At 40.3% G+C, this 19,663-nt stretch overlaps 1 protein-coding gene across 3 annotated transcripts in view; it reads right to left on the reverse strand.

Moving 5' to 3' along the window:
- Window positions 1–11,727: 11,727 nt before the first annotated feature.
- The window catches only part of LOC106870756 (nicotinamide/nicotinic acid mononucleotide adenylyltransferase 1), a 39,239-nt gene continuing 31,303 nt past the window's right edge, over window positions 11,728–19,663 (reverse strand). For all 3 annotated transcript variants that reach the window (XM_052975170.2, XM_014916952.3, XM_014916951.3), the window contains 4 exons: window positions 17,874–17,975; window positions 14,813–14,871; window positions 14,027–14,125; window positions 11,728–12,989 (listed from right to left, as the gene is read on the reverse strand). In XM_052975170.2, coding sequence (XP_052831130.1) covers window positions 12,722–12,989; window positions 14,027–14,125; window positions 14,813–14,871; window positions 17,874–17,975 — 528 coding nt within the window. In that variant the 3' untranslated portion in view covers window positions 11,728–12,721. The remainder of the gene's footprint in view (window positions 12,990–14,026; window positions 14,126–14,812; window positions 14,872–17,873; window positions 17,976–19,663) is intronic.

Genomic DNA, 19,663 nt, shown 5'->3' on the forward strand with positions numbered 1-19,663 from the left:
CACACACACACATTTTATGTGTATGTGTGTGTGTGTGTTATATATACACACACACTACATCATAGATAGACGGAGACGAGACAAACAAACGTGAAAAAGCCATGAACTCGTTAGGAGAATCGATCTTTTTTTAAAACAAAAACACAGACTTTTACAAAAGGCAAAAGAGAAACTCAAGGTGGAAATGGAAAGAAATTTATTGTCACGTAAACAAAACTAGGACGTGAAAAAAATCTTTCTTCCGTGGTGGTCACGTAATGCTATTTAATTCCTTCGCAAAACATTTATTTATTAGAAATACTTATTTTTAAAGGGCAAAGGAAGATACAGAAGAATCGGTAAATAGACAATCAAAATAGAGGCGTGAAGACGAGAGATGGCGGTATGCATGAACACACACACGTACATAGTAAAGACCACCTTCGGTCAAGATTGACCATGGGATTGCACCTAGAAAGTTACCCTCAGAAGCACAAGTCTGGAGAAGGTTGCTTATAGAAGACACGGCAATTGCCCACCAGTCTCCCCTCCTATGTCAATGATGTTATCCAAAGGAAAGACGAAAAGAACAACGTGAAATAAAGTGTCTTGCTCAAGAACACCAAACACAGCCGGAATCGAGAATCGAACTCACTACCTCATTATTGTAAGACTGACGCTCTAACCGCCGAGCCATGTACCTTCACATGTGATATATCTATCTATCTATCTATCTATCTATCTATCTATGTATCTCTCTCTCTCTCTCTATATATATATATATATATATATATATATATATATATATATATAATCATAAATATACAGGGATTAGCATTGAGTTGCTTCTCCAACATACTGAAAATTTAGAAATAGCAGTCAAAGAACTACTGATTCTAAACTACAAATTTTTCTCTAAACGGATGGCGATATTTATGGCACACATAGAACAAAAAACCGGAGGGAAAAGCGTAAACAAAACAAGTCTTTAGTTAATTGGATACGAATCGTTTCATGGTTAAGCGAATGAAAATTTCACTATTCTAATCTTCAGTCCAATAAAGTCCGATAAAGGTTTTTTCATACTGAACTACTTGGCAAAATTGTTAATTATTAATTCTATTATTAATTGACGATTCCCTGCCCTTATTCTTGTATATATATATATATATATAGTTATGCCTATAGATGTTACCCCATCGACTTTGTTGCCTCATAATTTCCAGAAAAATGGATATTTTTTAACGAAACTTTCTACAAATAATCGCTTAAATCCTGTAGATTGAGTGTATGTAAAGATTTATTGGAAAATATTTTTCCGATAGGTTGGGGAGAGGAGTTTCGGAAAATTCACATGACTCGACATTTTCCCCCTCATAACTTTCAGAAAAATGGATATTTTTTTAATGAAATTTTATATGAATACCTTTCAGACAGTGTAGATTACGATTACAAAGAAATTTGTAGGCAAAATCTTTTTGGAAGGAAGGGGAGTTTCTGGAAAATGGTTTCTTGAAACCCGTGTGGGAAACATTGTTGGTTAAAAAGATATTATTAATAATTTCAGAGTACAATATGTGATTTAAAGGAGATCTGGCTGTTGTTTCTAGCACAGCCCAAGACCTCCCTCCTCGGTTCTTTCTCACTCTCACATCATGGCCTTTCTTGCCACCTGAATGCTGGTCGCTCCGCATGTCATATGGAGTTGAACCTCATACTTAAGAGGAACTTGGCCCAGGCAAACATCTCCTCCATCTTGGAACCATCTGGATTGTCCAGATCTGATGGAAAGAGACCTGACAGCCTCACTCTGTGCCCCTGGTCGGACCTTATTAAATTGTATCTACAACCTAACCCCACTTCACCCCACCCTTCTCCTACAGGCACCAACCAGTCACTGATCCCAATCCTGCCACCACAAATACACAAGCATTCACACAGGAGCCTCTAATCCTGAGAAAAGAGTCCCATTGTGTTGTTGTTGCTTAATAAAGAGAATGAATGGGAGAAAGAGAGTATTGCTTAATAAAGAGAATGAATGGGAGAAAGAGAGTCTGCCGTATGTCGACCCAACAGAGGGACCAGCTATCCGAGTTGACAGTACCAGAGTAGATAAAGCAATTAAGAGTATGAAGACAGGAAAAGCCCCCGGCCCATCAGGAATCACTGCAGAGATGCTCAAAATATCTGGCAGTGTCGGCTATAGCCTAGTCACCCGTATTACGAACCAGGTGATACATGAAGGAGTCATACCCAATGACTGGTGTAGCAGCACCATAGTCAACTGCTACAAAGGTAAAGGTGACGCTTTAGATACAAATAATTACAGAGGCATCAAGCTGTTAGATCAGGTTATGAAAGTTACGGAGAGGGTCATAGCCCAACTAATTAGGGAGCGAATCAATTTAGATGAGATGCAGTTTGGGTTCGTGCCAGGTAAAAGCACTACTGATGCCTTATTTCTAGTAAGACAGCTGCAGGAGAAATACCTAGCCAAGGATAAACCTCTGTACCTGGCCTTCGTTGACATGGAGAAAGCCTTTGACAGGGTCCCCCGATCCCTTATCTGGTGGTCAATGAGGAAACTTGGGAAAGAAGAATGGTTAGTGAGAGCTGTGCGAGCCATGTACAGAGATGCTGCCAGTAAGGTGAGGGTTGAAAATGAGTACAGTAATGAATTCCGGGTAGAGGTAGGGGTCCACCAAGGTTCCGTCCTCAGCCCCCTCCTATTTATCATAGTCCTCCAGGCAATCACAGAGGAATTCAAGACAGGTTGCCCCTGGGAGCTCCTCTATGCTGATGACCTTGCCCTAATTGCGGAGTCACTATCAGAACTAGAGGAGAAGTTTCAGGTGTGGAAGCAAGGACTAGAATCGAAGGGCTTTAGAGTCAACCTAGCTGAAACCAAAATCCTAATAAGTAGGAAGGTAGATAAAACACAAACCCCTTCAGGTAGATGGCCCTGCTCAGTATGTAGAAAAGGAGTAGGTAGTAACTCTATAAGATGTACCCGGTGCAAGCTATGGACACATAAGAGGTGCAGCAATATCAAAGGTAGATTAACTACGAAGTTAGTTTTAGTATGTGGCAGATGTTCAGGTGCAATAAACACTGTAAACAAACAGGAAACAACTTCTATCTCATTCCAGGGAGAAAAACTAGAGGTAGTCGATAGCTTCCGCTATCTGGGTGATCAAGAAGTAGTGGGGGTGGGTGCGCTGAAAGTGTAGCTGCTAGAATAAGAATAGCCTGGGCAAAGTTTAGAGAGCTCTTACCTCTGCTGGCGACAAAGGGACTCTCACTCAGAGTAAAAGGCATACTGTATGACGCATGTGTACGAACAACCATGCTACATGGCAGTGAAACATGGGCTGTGACTGCTGAGGACATGCGTAAGCTCGCAAGGAATGAAGCCAGTATGCTCCGCTGGATGTGTAATGTCAATGTGAATACTCGTCAGAGTGTAAGTATCTTGAGAGAAAAGCTGAACATAAGAAGCATCAGTTGTGGTGTGCAAGAGAGACGATTGCGCTGGTATGGACATGTGGTGAGAATGAATGAGGATAGCTGCGTGAAAAAGTACCACACCCTAACAGTTGAGGGAACCCGTGGAAGAGGTAGGCCCAGGAAGACCTTCGAACATTGGGCCTCACCGAGGCGATGACTACTGACCGAGACCTTTGGAAATGTGCTGTACGTGAGAAGACCCGGCAAGCCAAGTGAGATCATTGCCAGTGCCCCTGGACTGGCTCCTGTGCAGGTGGCACATAAGATGTACCATTTTGAGCGTGACCGTTGCCAGTACCGCCTGACTGGCCTTCGTAGGGTTTTCGAGCGAGATCGTTGCCAGTGCCGCTGGACTGGCTCTTGTGCGGGTGGCACATAAAAGACACCATTTTCGAGCGTGGCCGTTGCCAGTACCGCCTGACTGGCCTTCGTGCGGGTGACATGTAAAAGCACCCTCTACACTCTCGGAGTGGTTGGTGTTAGGAAGGGCATCCAGCTGTAGAAACTCTGCCAAATCAGATTGGAGCCTGGTGTAGCCATCTGGTTTCACTAGTCCTCAGTCAAATCGCCCAACCCATGCTAGCATGGAAAGCGGACATTAAACGATGATGATGATGATGAATGAAGAGCTGGTGAAGGAGTTAAGATCCCTACATTCAATTCAATTCTCCCTCTTTCTCGCTTCTCTTTCAGGCTCATTTATTATTGTTATTCATTCATTTATCTAATGTTGTCACAGTTTCGCTGACCGAAAACTGTTGGCCATAGCTCTAGTTTAACAATGCAAATGTCCAATTCAATCTCATCATCATCATTTAACATCCGCTTTCCATGCTAGCATGGGCTGGACGCTTTGACTTAGGACTGGTGAACCAGATGACTGCACCAGGCTCCAATCTGATTTGGCAGAGTTTCTACAGCTGGATGCTCTTCCTAACACCAACCACTCTGAGAGTGTAGTGGGTGCTTTTACGTGCCACCGGCACGAAGGCCAGTCAGGAGGTACTGGCAACGGCCAAGCTCAAAATGGTGTATTTTATGTGTCACCTGCACAGGAGCCAATCCAGTGGCATTGGCAATAACCTAGCTCGAATGTCTTTTTACATGCCGCCGGCACAAGTGCCAGGAAGGTGACGCTGGTAACGATCACGCTCAAATGATACCTTTTATGTGCCACTGGCACGGAAGCCAAACAGCTGCTCTGGCAATGATCACGATCTTGTTATTATTATTATTATTATTATTATTATTATTATTCTTTCCCACCAGCAGCCAGAGCAATTGCTGTTTCATGGTGCACCCACCCATCCCACCCCTCCATCTAAACCGGAAGTCTTTATCCTCTCACCTCTATTAGATGTCTTTCCCCTAAACATCTCCAACGGCTTAAATGTTTCCCCCATCCCTTCTTAGTGTTTATCTCCCATGGAATGTAGTGATTATGTAGTGTATGCAGGTTGAAGGCTATTGTATGTTTATGAGTTCTGCCAAATGTGAGCTTTCTTTTCATATACATGATGCTGCTGTCCCCCATCCCAGGGTCTCATGGGCTCACACCTACCACACCCTGTGAGTTGGCACACTTAATATTGGCACGTTGAAAAGTACATCTGGTGAGATTGTTGAGTTGACTGAATGGAAACATGTAGATTTGTGCTGCATCCAAGAAGTAAGGTGGGAAGCTAGTTCTGCTAGGTTCCTCACAGGCAAAGAACATAGGTATAAGATTTTCTGGGTAGGGAACCCTGACAAGGTCAGGTGTGTGGATATACTTCTTGCAGATAAATGGGTTGATAAGGTAATCGAGGTAGTCAGAGTCTGTGATAGAACACTTAATCTTAGATTAGTGCTGCAACATGGATTAGCAACCATTTTCTTGGTTTATATCCATCAGCCAGGGCTAACTGATGAACAGAAAGACCGATTTTATGACACCCTCCTGCAGACTACCTTGTTGATGAATGACAGGGACCTTCTCATTGTGACTGGTGACTTCAGTGGGCATGTTGAACAAGAGGCAGGGAACTTCCATGGTGTACATGGTGGCTATGGATTTGGTTCCCGCAATGAGGAGGGAATCAGGCTGCTGAAGTTCTGTGATGCAAATGACTTTATGGTTTGTAACACTAACTTCAGGAAACCTGCCAGTCATCTATTCACCTACCGGTCTGGTGGATACACAATGGCTACTTATAAATGCCAAAGCCTTCCCAGGTGAAGAATGCACCCCACAACATAGGTTAGAAGTTAGTGACTACAGGATCAGGGCTAAATAGATGCCCAGAAGACGACCAGCATAGAAAAGAAGGGTCTGGAAACTTAAGGATCTTGTGAATGGACAGAGATTTAGAGACGTATTATTCAAAGATTTTGACGATGAAGAGGAGAATATACCATCACATAATGTGGAAGACAACTGGGGGTTTCTACAGGACAACTTGTTGAGGGCTATTGACCAGATCTGTGGATGATGCAAAGTCCCCTCTCGACATAAGGCAACGTGGTGATGGAACAATGTAGTTGACAGGGTCATCAGGCAAAAGAAACAGGCATGGAAAGACTGGAAGAACGGTAGTAGCAGAGAACTGTATCAGATCACAAGAAGGGAAGCTAGGAGACAGCTTTATTTAGCCAGAGGGGAAGCAGATAAGAAGAAATTTGCCACTGCTCTGTGTTGTGAGGACCAAAGACTTGAAGTGTTTTGTGTTGCAAGACAGTGTGTGAGAGAGAATTGTGATGTCATAGGAGAGAAATGTGTCCACATGGATGATGGTGCACTTGCATTTAATGAGGCTGCAAAGAGAGAGGTTTGGAGATGCCACTATGAAAGGTTGCTAAATGAAGAGAATAAATGGGAAGAAGAGAGTCAGCCACATGTCAACCCAACAGAGGGACCAGCTATCTGAATTGACAGTACCTTGGTAGATAGAGCAATTAAGGGTATGAAGACAGGGAAAGCCCCCGGCCCATCAGGAATCACTGCAGAGATGCTTAAAATATCTGGCAGAGTCAGCTATAGTCTAGTCACCCGTATTGTTAACCAGGTGATACACGAAGGAGTCATACCCAATGACTGGTGTAACAGCACCATAGTCAACTGCTACAAAGATAAAGGTGACGCTTGAAATACAAATAATTACAGAGGTATCAAATTGTTGGATCAGGTAATGAAAGTCACAGAGAGGGTCATAGCCCAACTAATTAGGGAGAGGGTCAGTCTAGACGAGATGCAGTCTGGTTTTGTGCCAGGTATAAGCACCACTGATGCTATATTTCTGGTAAGGCAACTGCAGGAGAAATACCTAGCCAAAGATAAACCTCTGTACTTGGCTTTTGTTGACATGGAGAAAGCCTTTGTCAGGGTCTCTTGATCCCTTATCTGGTGGTCAATGAGGAAACTAGGGATAGATGAGTGATTAGTGAGAGCTGTATGAGCCATGTACAGGGATGCTGTCAGTAAGGTGAAGGTTGGCAATGAGTACAGTGAAGAATTCTGGGTAGCTGTCCACCAAGGATCAGTCCTCAGCCCCCTCTTATTCATCATAGTCTTCTAGGCAATAACAGAGGAATTCATGAGAGGATGCCCCTGGGAGCTTCTCTATGCTGATGACTTTGCTTTAATAGCTGAGTCACTATCAGAACTAGAGGAGAAGTTTCAGGTATGAAAGCAAGATCTAGAATCAAAGGGCCTTAGAGTCAATCTAGCAAAAACCAAAGTCTTAGTAAGTAGGAAGGCAGACAAATCACAAATCCTTTCAAGTAGATGGCCCTGCTCGATCTGTAGAAAAGGCATTGCTAGGAATAAAAGTCAAAGAGGAGACAACCTCCTCACCACAACTGAGTGGCATGCTGAATTCACGTGAAATTTAATGCTCATCAGTAATGCTTACTCCATAGTGTATGGTGATGTTAAATTCTACCCTGCCAGTATAGATAGAGTTTACCATACGACTAGGAGTTTACCAGTGACTGATTCCACAAAATAGTAAAGTGAAAATTATAAAATAATTAAAGTGGCTAGACACAATTCAAAACCAAAAAGGAAATAATTCACCGTCCCTAAAATGTAGTGAATGGTGCAGGGAATACCAGCATTGCTAGAAATAAGAGTCAAAGAATTCTTCAGCTACAGAAAGTACATTTTCTATTTACTGACAGGGGAGACAACCTCCCCAAAGAGAGAGAGAGAGAGCAGAAGAGCATAATTTCACAAATAATTCATATTTCACTTCAGCAACAGCTATTTCATTAGCAATAAACATTGATAATTACAGAGTTACATAATTATGGTGCATAATTAATTGAAATCTAATTTAAAGCAATATTTATCTCAAATAATCAGGAATATTATGATTTGTGTCAGCCAGAAACAATTATGGGCTGAATAAGGGGGACAGAAACCAATAGGAGAATGAATATGTGTGTCTGTGTTTTTACATGTGTGTGTGTGTATATATATATATATATATATATATATATATATATATATATATATATATATATATATCGTTGCATACTGCAGCCTCCTGAGCACCACCAACATGGCTCCAACAGTCTAGTCAGCAGTAAGGAAAGCCACAGGTCAGCCCAGCAAGCCAACTTACTTTGAGAGGAAGTAGTAGTTATAGAAGTCAGGAGAGTTGACAATAACAAACAAAACCATTGAGTATAAGCAAAATAAAAGAACTTTAATTGTGAATAAAAATTCATGGAGTATATTTTAGTGAGTTCTTTCGTTTACCTCTAAAATGTGTAGAATCAAGTTCTTTTGGTGAGCTCTTCTTTAATTCACCAGCCAAAGGATTTATTTTTTCATCTTTTCACGACTGGACTCTGTTGTTACTTCCGATTCATGTTAATCCAGTAGCCAACTTCTATAGATTGTGAAGGAGTTTGTGACTTCTCTCTATAGTAACCGGCACCCATGCCAACGTCTCTTTCATTGAACACTAAACTCGGTTTGCAAAGACCTGTTGGGCCAAGCGAAGGGTCGTGATGGCACCTGTAGCAGTGGAGCACTAAGAGCACTGTCTGAGCGTCGTCTTCCTGGCACTTGTGCCAGTGGTATGTGAAAAGACATTTGAGCGAGGTTGTTGCCAGTGCTGCTGGACTGGCTCCTATGCAGGTGGCACGTAAAATACACCATTTTGTGCGTGGCTGTTGCCAGTACCGCCTGACTGGCCTTCATGCGGGTGACACGTAAAAGCACCCACTACACTCTCGGAGTGGTTGGCGTTAGGAAGGGCATCCAGCTGTAGAAACTCTGCCAAATCAGATTGGAGCCTGGTGTAGCCATCTGGTTTCACCAGTCCTCAGTCAATTCGTCCAACCCATGCTAGCATGGAAAGCAGATGTTAAACGATGATGATGATGATATACACACACACTATTTTTATACCATATTATATCCTTTCAGATTTTTTCAAAATGTTGATAATTTTTTTATATACATATTTTTCCAAGGTTTTTAAATAAGTGTACCTGTTACAGAAATATCATATTTTTTAGCCCTTAATCTTTTGTTTTGAGACAATAGAAAATGTATACCCCTACTCAGATGATATCTGAATTTTATTACAGATTCATTGTTGAATAGTTTTATCTAGAACACCTTAACATTATGCTAGAAATAAGCATTATGAGGTTTCTTTTTATATAAAAGGACCCCACTCTTATGGCTTACATTGTTTTATCTATCCTTCTTTTACTGGGTCCTTATATCCTTTTCTAAATTTTAATATTTTAGTAGATAAGTTTAGATGCACATTCCTACCCCCACCCCACCCCGTATTCCTAGTTCTCACGCTTAGATCTCAATATGACCTCCTTTGTTTTTCCATTTTAGGTGCCTTTTAGTTTATAATGGTAATATGTTAGACCACCCCTCTTTCTGGTTATCACCTTGTCTTAATATTATCTCACTACCATCTTCTGAGACATTTTCTTTTATGTAGGGATGGCAGACTTTATGAAATAAGGGTAAGAAAGAGTATCTGACATTAATTAATTTATCACCAACAACAAGAACTGTCAATTCCCAATGGTTTCAATTCTAAGGGGATGTAGACTATTTGCTGCATTAGGTCTGTTGAATGTGATAAGGGGAAAAAATGAATGTCGCTCTATCACCATTCCTTTTTATTGACCCCAATTATTGCCTTCTGCCACTCTTAATTATAGAAGGATTTAGGTATTCTTTTCCCCTAAATTCATTCTGCTACAAGAATAGCAGAAAGAAGCAATGTATTTTAGTCTCTGGTACTGATGAAAAATTTGCTAAAAAAATTATATGGAGTATCCTGTATGTTGGAAATCTATCTGGTCGTATGTTTCCGAGGAGAGCAGTTTCTTTCAAACTGATGTTATGTTTGCAATGATCAATTAAATAAAACCGCTTGAAACAGCCATAATGTGCTGATGCCTGGACATCCTTGTTACTTATTTGTGTTATATATATATATATCATCATTGTTTAACGTCCACTTTCCATGCTGGCATGGGTTGGACGATTTGACTGAGGACTAGCGAACCAGATGGCTGCACCAGGCTCCAATCTGATTTGGCAGAGTTTCTACAGCTGGATGCCCTTCCTAACGCCAACCACTCCAAGAGTGTAGTAGGTGCTTTTTACGTGCCACCGGCACAAGGGCCAGTCAGGCGCTACTGGTAATGGTCATGTTCAAGTGGTGTTTTTTACATGCCACCTGCTCAGGAGCCAGTCCAGCGGCACTAGCAACGACCTCGCTCAAATGATTTTTCATGTGCCAGTAAGGCGATGCTGGTAACGATCACCCTCAAATGGTGCCTTTTATGTGCCACCAGCGTGGAAGCCAGTCAGCAATCATGCTCAGATGGTGCTCTTAACGCTCCATTGGCATGGGTGCCAGTCATCGAATTTACAAATTTGATTTGATTTTGATTTCACTTGCCTCAACGGGTCTTCGCAACAGGTCTTGCCGGGTCTTCTCACGCACTGCATATTTCCAAAAGTCTCGGTCACTAGTCATTGCCTCGGTGAGGCTTAGTGTTTGAAGGTCGTGCTTCACCACCTCATCCCAGGTCTTCCTCTTCCACAGGTTTCCTCAACCACTAGGATGTGACACTTTTTCACACAGCTATCCTCATCCATTCTCGCCACATGACCATACCAGCGCAGTCATCTCACTTGCACACTACATCTGATGCTTCTTAGGTCCAACTTTTCTCTCAAGGTACTTACAATGTCGAGTATGCACACTGACATTACACATCCATCAGAGCATACTGGCTTCATTCCCTGCAAGCTTACACATGTCCTCAGCAGTCACAGCCCATGTTTCACTGCCATGTAGCATGGCTGTTCGTACACATGCGTCATACAGTCTGCCTTTTACTCTGAACGAGAGTCCCTTTGTCACCAGCAGAGGTAAGAGCTCTCTGAACTTTGCCCAGGCTATTCTTATTCTAGCAGCTACACTTTCAGCGCACCCTCCCCCACTACTAACTTGGTCACCTAGGTAACGGAAGCTATTAACTACTTCTAGTTTTCTCCCTGGAATGTTCTCTGCATATTCTCAGTGTTTATTGCTCCTGAGCATCTGCCACATACAAAAACTATCTTCCCAGTTAGCCTTCTTTTGATATTGCTGCACCTCTTATGTGTCCATAGCTTACACTGGGTACATCTTAGAATTTCTACCTACACCTTTTCTACAGATCAAGCAGGGCCATCTACCTGAAGGGATTTGTAGTTTGTCTGCCTTCCTACTTATTAGGACTTTGGTTTTAGCTAGGTTGACTCTAAGGCCCTTTGATTCTAATCCTTGCTTCCACACCTGAAACTTCTCCTCTAGTTCTGATAGTGACTCAGCAATTAGCACAAGGTCGTCAGCACAGAGGGGCTCTCAGGGGCATCCTGTCTTGAATTCCTGTGTTATTTACTGGAGGACTATGATAAATAGTGGGGAGATGAGGACTAATCCTTGGTGGACCCCTACCTCTACCTGGAATTCTTCACTGTACTCGTTGCCAACCCTCACCTTACTGAGGGCATCCCTGTACATGGCTTGCACAGCTCTCACTAACCATTCTTCAATCCCTAGTTTCCTCATTGACCACCAGATAAGGGATTGGGGAATCTTGTCAAAGACTTTCTCCATGTCAACGAAAGCCAGGTACATAAGAGTTAAATGATGATGATGATGCATTGTACTTTTTAATTGCTACAAGAAATATTTTAATTATATTCAAAAGTTAATGATATTGTTGTTGCTGATTTTGTTTTTATTGTTTTTCTTAAAATAATAACAAACAATGAAATCATTAACAAAAGTGGGAGATACAATGGTGTTGTGTCTTGCAGGTTTATACTTTGTTGATATTACACAATTATATTTCATTCATCAGCATTTTTACATCCCTTTCCTTATCCTACCAAAGCTTGGACAGCTCAGGTTTCATACAGTATCCTCTCCACATGTTCTAATATATATTTATACATAAATAAATATAGAAAACAACTTGTTATTCATCATTCATTTATACAAGCATAGTTGTGTGTGTATACATATGTATGTGTAAAAGAATTGATATGAATATAAAAATGTACCCAATATAGGAGTGGCTGTGTGGTAAGTAGCTTGCTGTATAAGCGCAGGTAAGCAGCTTGAAATGCGTGGTAAGTAGCTTGAAATATAAGGGCAAGAGTAGCTGTGTGGTAAGTAGTTTGCTTACCAACCACATGGTTCCCGGTTCAGTTTCACTGCATGGTACCTTTGGCAAGTGTCTTCTACTATAGCCTTGAGCCGACCAAAGCCTTGTGAGTGGATTTGGTAGGCGGAAACTGAAAGAAGCCCATCGTATATATGTGTGTGTGTGTGTGTGTGTATGCATGTCTGTGCTTGTCCCCCCAACATCACTTGACAACTGATGCTGGTGTGTTTACGTCCCCGTAACTTAGCGGTTCGGCAAAAGAGACTGATAGAATAAGTTTTTAGGCTTACAAAGAATAAGTCCTAGGGTCGATTTGCTCGACTAAAGGCGGTGCTCCAGCATGGCTGCAGTCAAATGACTGAAACAAGTAAAAGAAAATATATATATATTTATATAATAACAATAATCCTTGTGTTTGCATAGGTAATTACATCAACAATAAGCCACACAGAAAAGGCTAAGAGGAACAGTCAGAAGTTATTTTTAAGGGGGGGTTCTTGCTCAAGTATTTGTTTTTCCTTTTGCATGTTTTTAAAATTCTTCTTTAAACACATGTTTCCGGTGTAAAAGCCATTCTAGCACTTTTCACTTTACGCATCAAGCCACCAATATCTCCCATACACGTCCTGCGCTTCGGTGAATTTTGAATGTAATCAGTTTCATCAAATTCCCTTTGCCTTTTTGGTGAATGAGATGAAGATTCTGTGGAACTGAAGGTTGATGATTGCAAAGACATTCCTTTCACTTCTACTACATTCTTGAATGTGTGGGAGTACATGAACTTTACAATCTCATTAAGATTCTTGTTAGACCTGAGAATAAGAAATGAAATGATGAGTTGCAACCTTCTCTTTCACACATAATAAATATGCTCAACAGTGCTTTAGTAAACAATACAAACCAATATAAACAATGTATTACAAGATGTATGTATGTATGTGTATAGATTGTTTGAAGTAGTGTACAAATTCTATGCATTAAGAAAAAGGAGGTAATCAGGATTTGGCTGAAAGCTATTGATTGATTTGTTTTCACGGGCTTTGAAAGAAGGGATTTTGGGAGTGGTTATTTGAAATGTTCCAGATGTCATTTGGAATCTATATGTGTGTGTATTCCAGGGTAGTGCACAAGACTTACAAGGTGGGTATGCTCAAAACTTGCACTCAAATCCAAAGACAGGGGGAGCTCCACCCACACATCCCCATTTTATCTGGAGTCTATGAGGCCAATAAATTGTTACACCCCACCTACCTTTTTCAACCAATGCACTCAGCAATGGCCTTTGTCTCTGTGAGAAATTGTACATGCTGCAGCAGCAACTAGCTATATCTCCTAACAATAAAAATGAAGTGACATTCTCCTGATCTAATCAAGACTAATTTGAAATCATTAACAACTACTAATTATCCCATAAATTTTACCCTCACAACTTTTCTTTACATGAGAACCGGTCTTCTTACGATGACACTAATGACACTGAATGCAAGACATTAATGACCGATACCTTACATAAGTTTTTTTCTTCTGATACTTCCATAATATTTACTTCAACAATCTTCTGTAAACTTCCTTCAATGCTTCAATGTATATCATAAGAGCGAATTTAACACATAAAAGAGAAACAGACAAGTGCAAGATAAATCTTTCGGTGGCTTGATTTCTTGTCCCAATGCAATTGGTGCTAATAATGTTTAAAATCCTTTGTGGTCATTTCTAGTTTCAGTAGTTGTTCAGGTATCAGAGAAGACACTCGAGTAATCAGACAGGCTAAATACTGTGACATATGGTGGTGGCAACAACTTGATACAGGTAAAATTAAAAGAAAATTGAGTAGAAATTGAAAACTTACTTGAAAGTGTTTACGTTATAGAGTTGGTGCTGGTGAATATAATCTATAACTGGTTCTTGCAAGAGGAATTTCACGCTTTCACCACGCCGCAAGGCTCGGCTGCAATATAATTTCATAATCACAATCCTAATCCTCTTTATTAGTGCCCCCACCACCACCACCACCACCACCACCACAAGACAGAAAGAAAGAAATAAAGGAAAAGAAAAGAAAAATAAAAGACAAAGGGAAAGGTAAAGACAGATGCAAAAGAACATATAACAAACAATATATCCATGTAGAGGAATGGTGGGGGTGAGAGAGGCGGGAGGGGTATAAGGGAGTGAGAGAGGGGAAAGGGGTAGACAGGAGGGGAGAGAGAGAGGGAAGAGTAAGATGGGTAAGGGATGAGAGAAAGGGATAGAGGGGGAAGAGGACAGATGGATACAAATAATTGATTACCACAACCAGTCATAGTATGATGGCTGCAATATAATAAGAGGTATCCATTTCTTATCAGTTTGTAGTAGTCCTCTTTCTGGTATCTGATGCTGAAGAGAAATAACCACTCTGAAATACATGCATCCATTGACCTGGTTCTCCATAACAAAATACAATGAATGGATTTCCTACGGGGTTTGTATATGTGAGAAGCATATTTGAACTGGTAACAAGTTTATATTTATGTACATCATTGTTTAGCACTTCTATTTTATATAACAAACAATGTAGCCATCTAGAGGGAAGAGAGAGCGAGAGAGAGAGAAGGGTGACAGAAGGGGAAAAGAAACTGAAAGATAAACTCACCGAATCTTTGTAGAACTAATGTCATTTCGTATCCATTCTGGGACAATAAATATATTTTCCTAGCAAAAAAACAAAAACTTGATAACTTGAAGTTGAAAGAACAAATAGATGAATAATGACTGGACACACACACACACACACACATACATACAATCCAGCATCCAACCAATGTCAATATGAAAATCACATATAAGTGAAGATATATTTTGTTTGTCCATTTTTATGCCTGTTTTTCCATGTTGCCATGGCTTGAATGTGTCATTTTACATGGCTCAACATGGATTTCCTTAACCCAAATCTCATTTACAAGGGATAACTTCATCATGTCTTTGAATATTTAAAGCAAGCTATTTGTTGACAGGAGAGGGGACAACAGCAACATAACTTAAAGCTTAGATAAACACACACACACACACAAATAGCCTTTAAAGTTCATGCCATTTGTGTTGCTTTTCTATGTATGCCAAACCTGAAATCAACCCCAAAATTGCATTTATGGCTTAAATGGGATTCGACACTTCCATCTCTCCAGCATCCTCCCAACACCTGATATCTTCTTCATTGTTATTTACCTCACTGTAAACTCTATGTTATTTTGTACCAACCATTTCTGGCTTCCCACCTGTTGATGTTCCAATGCTATATTGAATACTTACAACTAGAAGATATAACACCTGAAGAGACACTAATAGTCTATATATCATTGATGGAAGATTTGGTTATTATGCTGCAGCTGGCCATCTATCATAGTAGGGTGAAATCACATAATCTGGTCATTCTGGCAGCCATAGCAGATAATTCTTGCCTGTCAACGATACAATTTTGAATGTTCTCAGGCACCACTGGTCCTTATTCAGCTCCTCTCAGGGTAAATGACACAGTATTCTGTGTTCTAATACAACCTCTACTTTAAGTGTGAGGTCAAGATTACTTTTTTAAGTATTAACACTGCTTCCAATGTTATTAATTATATAAATATATATATCGTTGCTTTTTAGGAGCCACTGGCATGTAAAAAGCACCCACTACACTCTCGGAATGGTTGGAGTTAGGAAGGGCATCCAGCTGTACAAACCTTACCAGATCAGATTGGAGCCTGGTGCAGCCTCCTCGCTTGCCAGTCCCTGGTCAAACCGTCCAACCTATGCCAGCATGGAAAGCAGATGTTAAACGATGATGATGATGATGATGTTAAACTGTCGTATGTCCAAATTTGGCCAAATGCATATTTTTCAATATTTATTTTTGCTTACAATAGCCGGTTCTTTTGGTCAAACTATCATATCTCCAGCTGCTTCAGATGCCAAGATATCAAAAATTGTCAAAGTGTAGTTCAACGTTTTTGCTATAGAATGGTGAAACTATTTTTTTGTTTTCTGAAAAAGCAAAGTTTTGGACTTATGACACTTTTGTATAATAGCAACAATATATAGGTTTGTATATTATTATACAAATAACTTTTCACCATCATCTTTGTCCTTTCTTCTTTTCTTTTTATTTCACTTCTCCCACTGTTTCTCTTCCTAGTTTCCTCCATAGGGGCTTTTATTACTCATTTTTATCTACCATAAGCAATAAACATCTCAGCTTTCAGCTCAATGGTTTCCCATCATTGACACTACATATATATTAATGAGATTATAATCTACTGAAACTACTCCATAAATCTGAGGATGCTGATAACAAAATGAAACCCTAACCCCTATCTCACTAAAGTAATTGGTGAATAAGCATCGCTTCTTCGATTCACATTTATTTTCATTTTTTTCCTGTTAACCGAATCTTTGCATTCTTCTCTGCAGCAGTCTAATTTCATAACTAAAAAAGTCCTGGAGGACAAGGCACAGACAGGAGAGTTATGGGCCATTGGTAATGTTATATACGATGCATCCAATGTGCTTTTGAAACAATTGTAGGGTCCAATAATCGTTTCCATCCCTTTTACCTACAGACTTGGTTATTGCATTATAAGCAACATTTGTAGCTTTCAAAATGGAATTGTATTGCATCTGCCATGTTATTGGAATTTTTTGTCTAATCTTGATAAGGAATGACCCATTAATTAATTAGTTTTATTGATCAATTATCAAGTCATCAGTGTTCTCTATAGAAGCTGTGTTTATGTTGAAGACTAATAAACTGTGTTTCACCACAGCTATTCAACTAAAATTCTTCAAGGCAGTACTCCAGCATGGCCACAGTCTGATGAGTGAAAAAAGTAAAAGGAAAAAGATAAAAGGTACGTATATATATATTTGAGATGGGCTTCTTTCAGTTTCTGTTGTCCAAATTCACTTACAATACTTTGGTTGGCCAAGAGCTATGGTAGAAAACACTTGTCCAAGATGTTGTACAGTGGAACTGAACCTGAAGCCATGTGCTTGCAAAGTGAACTTCTTAACCACACGGCCATGTCTATACACACACACACACACACACACACACACACATATCCTCATCATCTAACATCCATGCTCCATGCTGGCATACACTGAAGAATGGATCCAAGGACAGCAAAGTGTCCACTGTCTGCTTTCATCTGGTTTCTATGTTCGGATGGCTTTCTTAGTGCCAACCAGTTCACAGCATAGACTCGGTGCTTTTTCTATGCTACTGGTGCTACTGGTGAGGTTGTCATCCAGACACACAGAGATGAAACCAGTTATTTGAAGTAAATTAAATATTACACCTGTTTTTGTCTCTTTAATTTGTCTTCAAGGGCTACAATAATTATATAAACGTTTGCACATTTTACCAATTTGTGTGTGTGTTTATGTTTATTTATTTTTTATTTTAGACATTTATATTTTTGATTTTTTTTTTTACAATGGGAGGATTTGAATTTCAGAATGAAGATCTATGAAACAGTATCAGTTTATAGTGTTATTTTTATATGTATCAGAAGAAAGAAGGTGCCATCTAATATGAGTGATTGTACCTGAACAACATAACACTGCCGCCGCCACCACTCACAACACCACTACCAGCAGCAACAACAACAACAACACTGCCACCACCAACACCATCACCATTAAAAAACAAATTCAAGCAAAACATTTACCTGGTATTTGTTTAACATATCATTTTCATAAATGAACTTTCTTGGGTCTGAGTTCTCTCGAGTGATACAAACAAGACCATATTTGGAAAGTATTTTCTCCAGCTAAGAAAACAGAATGAAAAGAATATAAGAAACTGCAATACATGAATGTATATTAAAAAAATCAAAAGTTATGAAACCATAACAACTCCAAAATGTCACAGTGGTTTGTTAATAAAATTTAGTTCTACCTTTATTTTCACAGTCACAAATTTACAGGTATGTAAACTTGTGTAATAAGAGAAGTATTTAACTAAGAACGACTTGTTGTACTTGGCATTCGTTGGTCTAGAGAAAGTCTGTGACAGAGTACCCCACTCTGTTATACGGTGGTCGCAGAGAAAGCTAGGGGTAGATGAATGGCTTGTGAAAGTGGTGCAGGCCATGTACAGGGGTGCTGTTATTAAGGTAAGAGTTGGCCATGGCTACAGTGATGAATTTAGTGTACAGGTAGGTGTTCACCAAGGCTTAGTTCTCAGACCCCCTCCCTATTCATCATCATCCTCTAAGCCATAACAGAAGAATTTTATACTGGAAGACCATGAGAACTACTATATGTTAATGATCTGGCCCTCATATCAGAATCTGTAACAGAACTAGAAAAGAAATTCCAGGTGTGGAAACAGAACCTGAAATCAAAGGGTCTTAAAGTTAACTTAGCAAAAACCAAGGTTCTTGTAAGAAAGAAATTGGACAGGACCCTTCACCTTTCAGGTAAATGGCTCTGCTAGATATGTAGGAAAGGTATGGGCAGAAATTCCATTTGGTGCACCCAGTGCAAGCTATGGACACACAAGAAGTGCAGTGGAATAGAAGTTAATAGAAAAAGCAATGCTTGTGTGTGAAAGATGTATGAGAGCCATAAAGACCACAGATACATGGGAAACTGATTTCTTTAAATGTCCCAAATTTCTGCTACCTAGGTGATCTAATTAGCAGTGGAAGAGGATATACAGAAAGTATAATTGCTAGAATAAGAATAGGATGGAGAAGTTGAAATAGTTTTTACCTGTTTATACTCTGCTGGATATGCAATGTCAGTGTAAATGTGCAACAAAGTACTTGAGTACTGAGAGGAAAGTCAGGTGGAAGTGGAATTGTATACAGTGTGCAAGAGAGGAAAGTCAGGTGTTGATATGGTCACATGATGCAGATGGATGAGGTCAGTTGTATAAAGAAGTACCGATCAATTTAAGTGGAGGGAAGCTTTAGAAGAGGGAGACCCCCCAGAAAGACAGGGGGCAAAATAGTAAAGCTTGATCTCAAAACCCAGAGCCTTACAAAGGAGATGGAAGATGACTGAGATATGTGGCACCCACCACAACAGCATTCCTATCCTAAAATCAAGGTAACATGTCACAAGTAACCAGTATGCTGAGCCAAACTGAGCCAAAACAGACTATGGAACCCATTGCAGCCCTTGACAAGTGACCAAGACCTTTGGAGATCTGCTGTGCTTGAGAAGACCCGGCAAGCCAAGGGAGACCATAATCGTGACTGATGCCAGTGTCACATGACTGGCCCATTAAAAATCATCCTTCAATCATCAGGCAACATGCTGTGCTGGTGAAGACCCATTGAACAGAGTGAAATCATAGTTGTGGCCGATGCCAGTGCCAGTGGCAAATAAAAAACACCATCTGAGCATGCCCAATGCCAGTGCCACCTGACTGACACCCATGCATGTGGCAAATAAAAGGCACCATTTGAGTGTGGCTAATGACAGTACCACCTGACTGGCTCCCATGCCA

Source organism: Octopus bimaculoides, chromosome 2 (assembly GCF_046866305.1).
Source record: "Octopus bimaculoides isolate indiv1 chromosome 2, ASM4686630v1, whole genome shotgun sequence".
In the NCBI taxonomy this organism is placed as follows: Eukaryota; Metazoa; Mollusca; class Cephalopoda; order Octopoda; family Octopodidae; genus Octopus; species Octopus bimaculoides.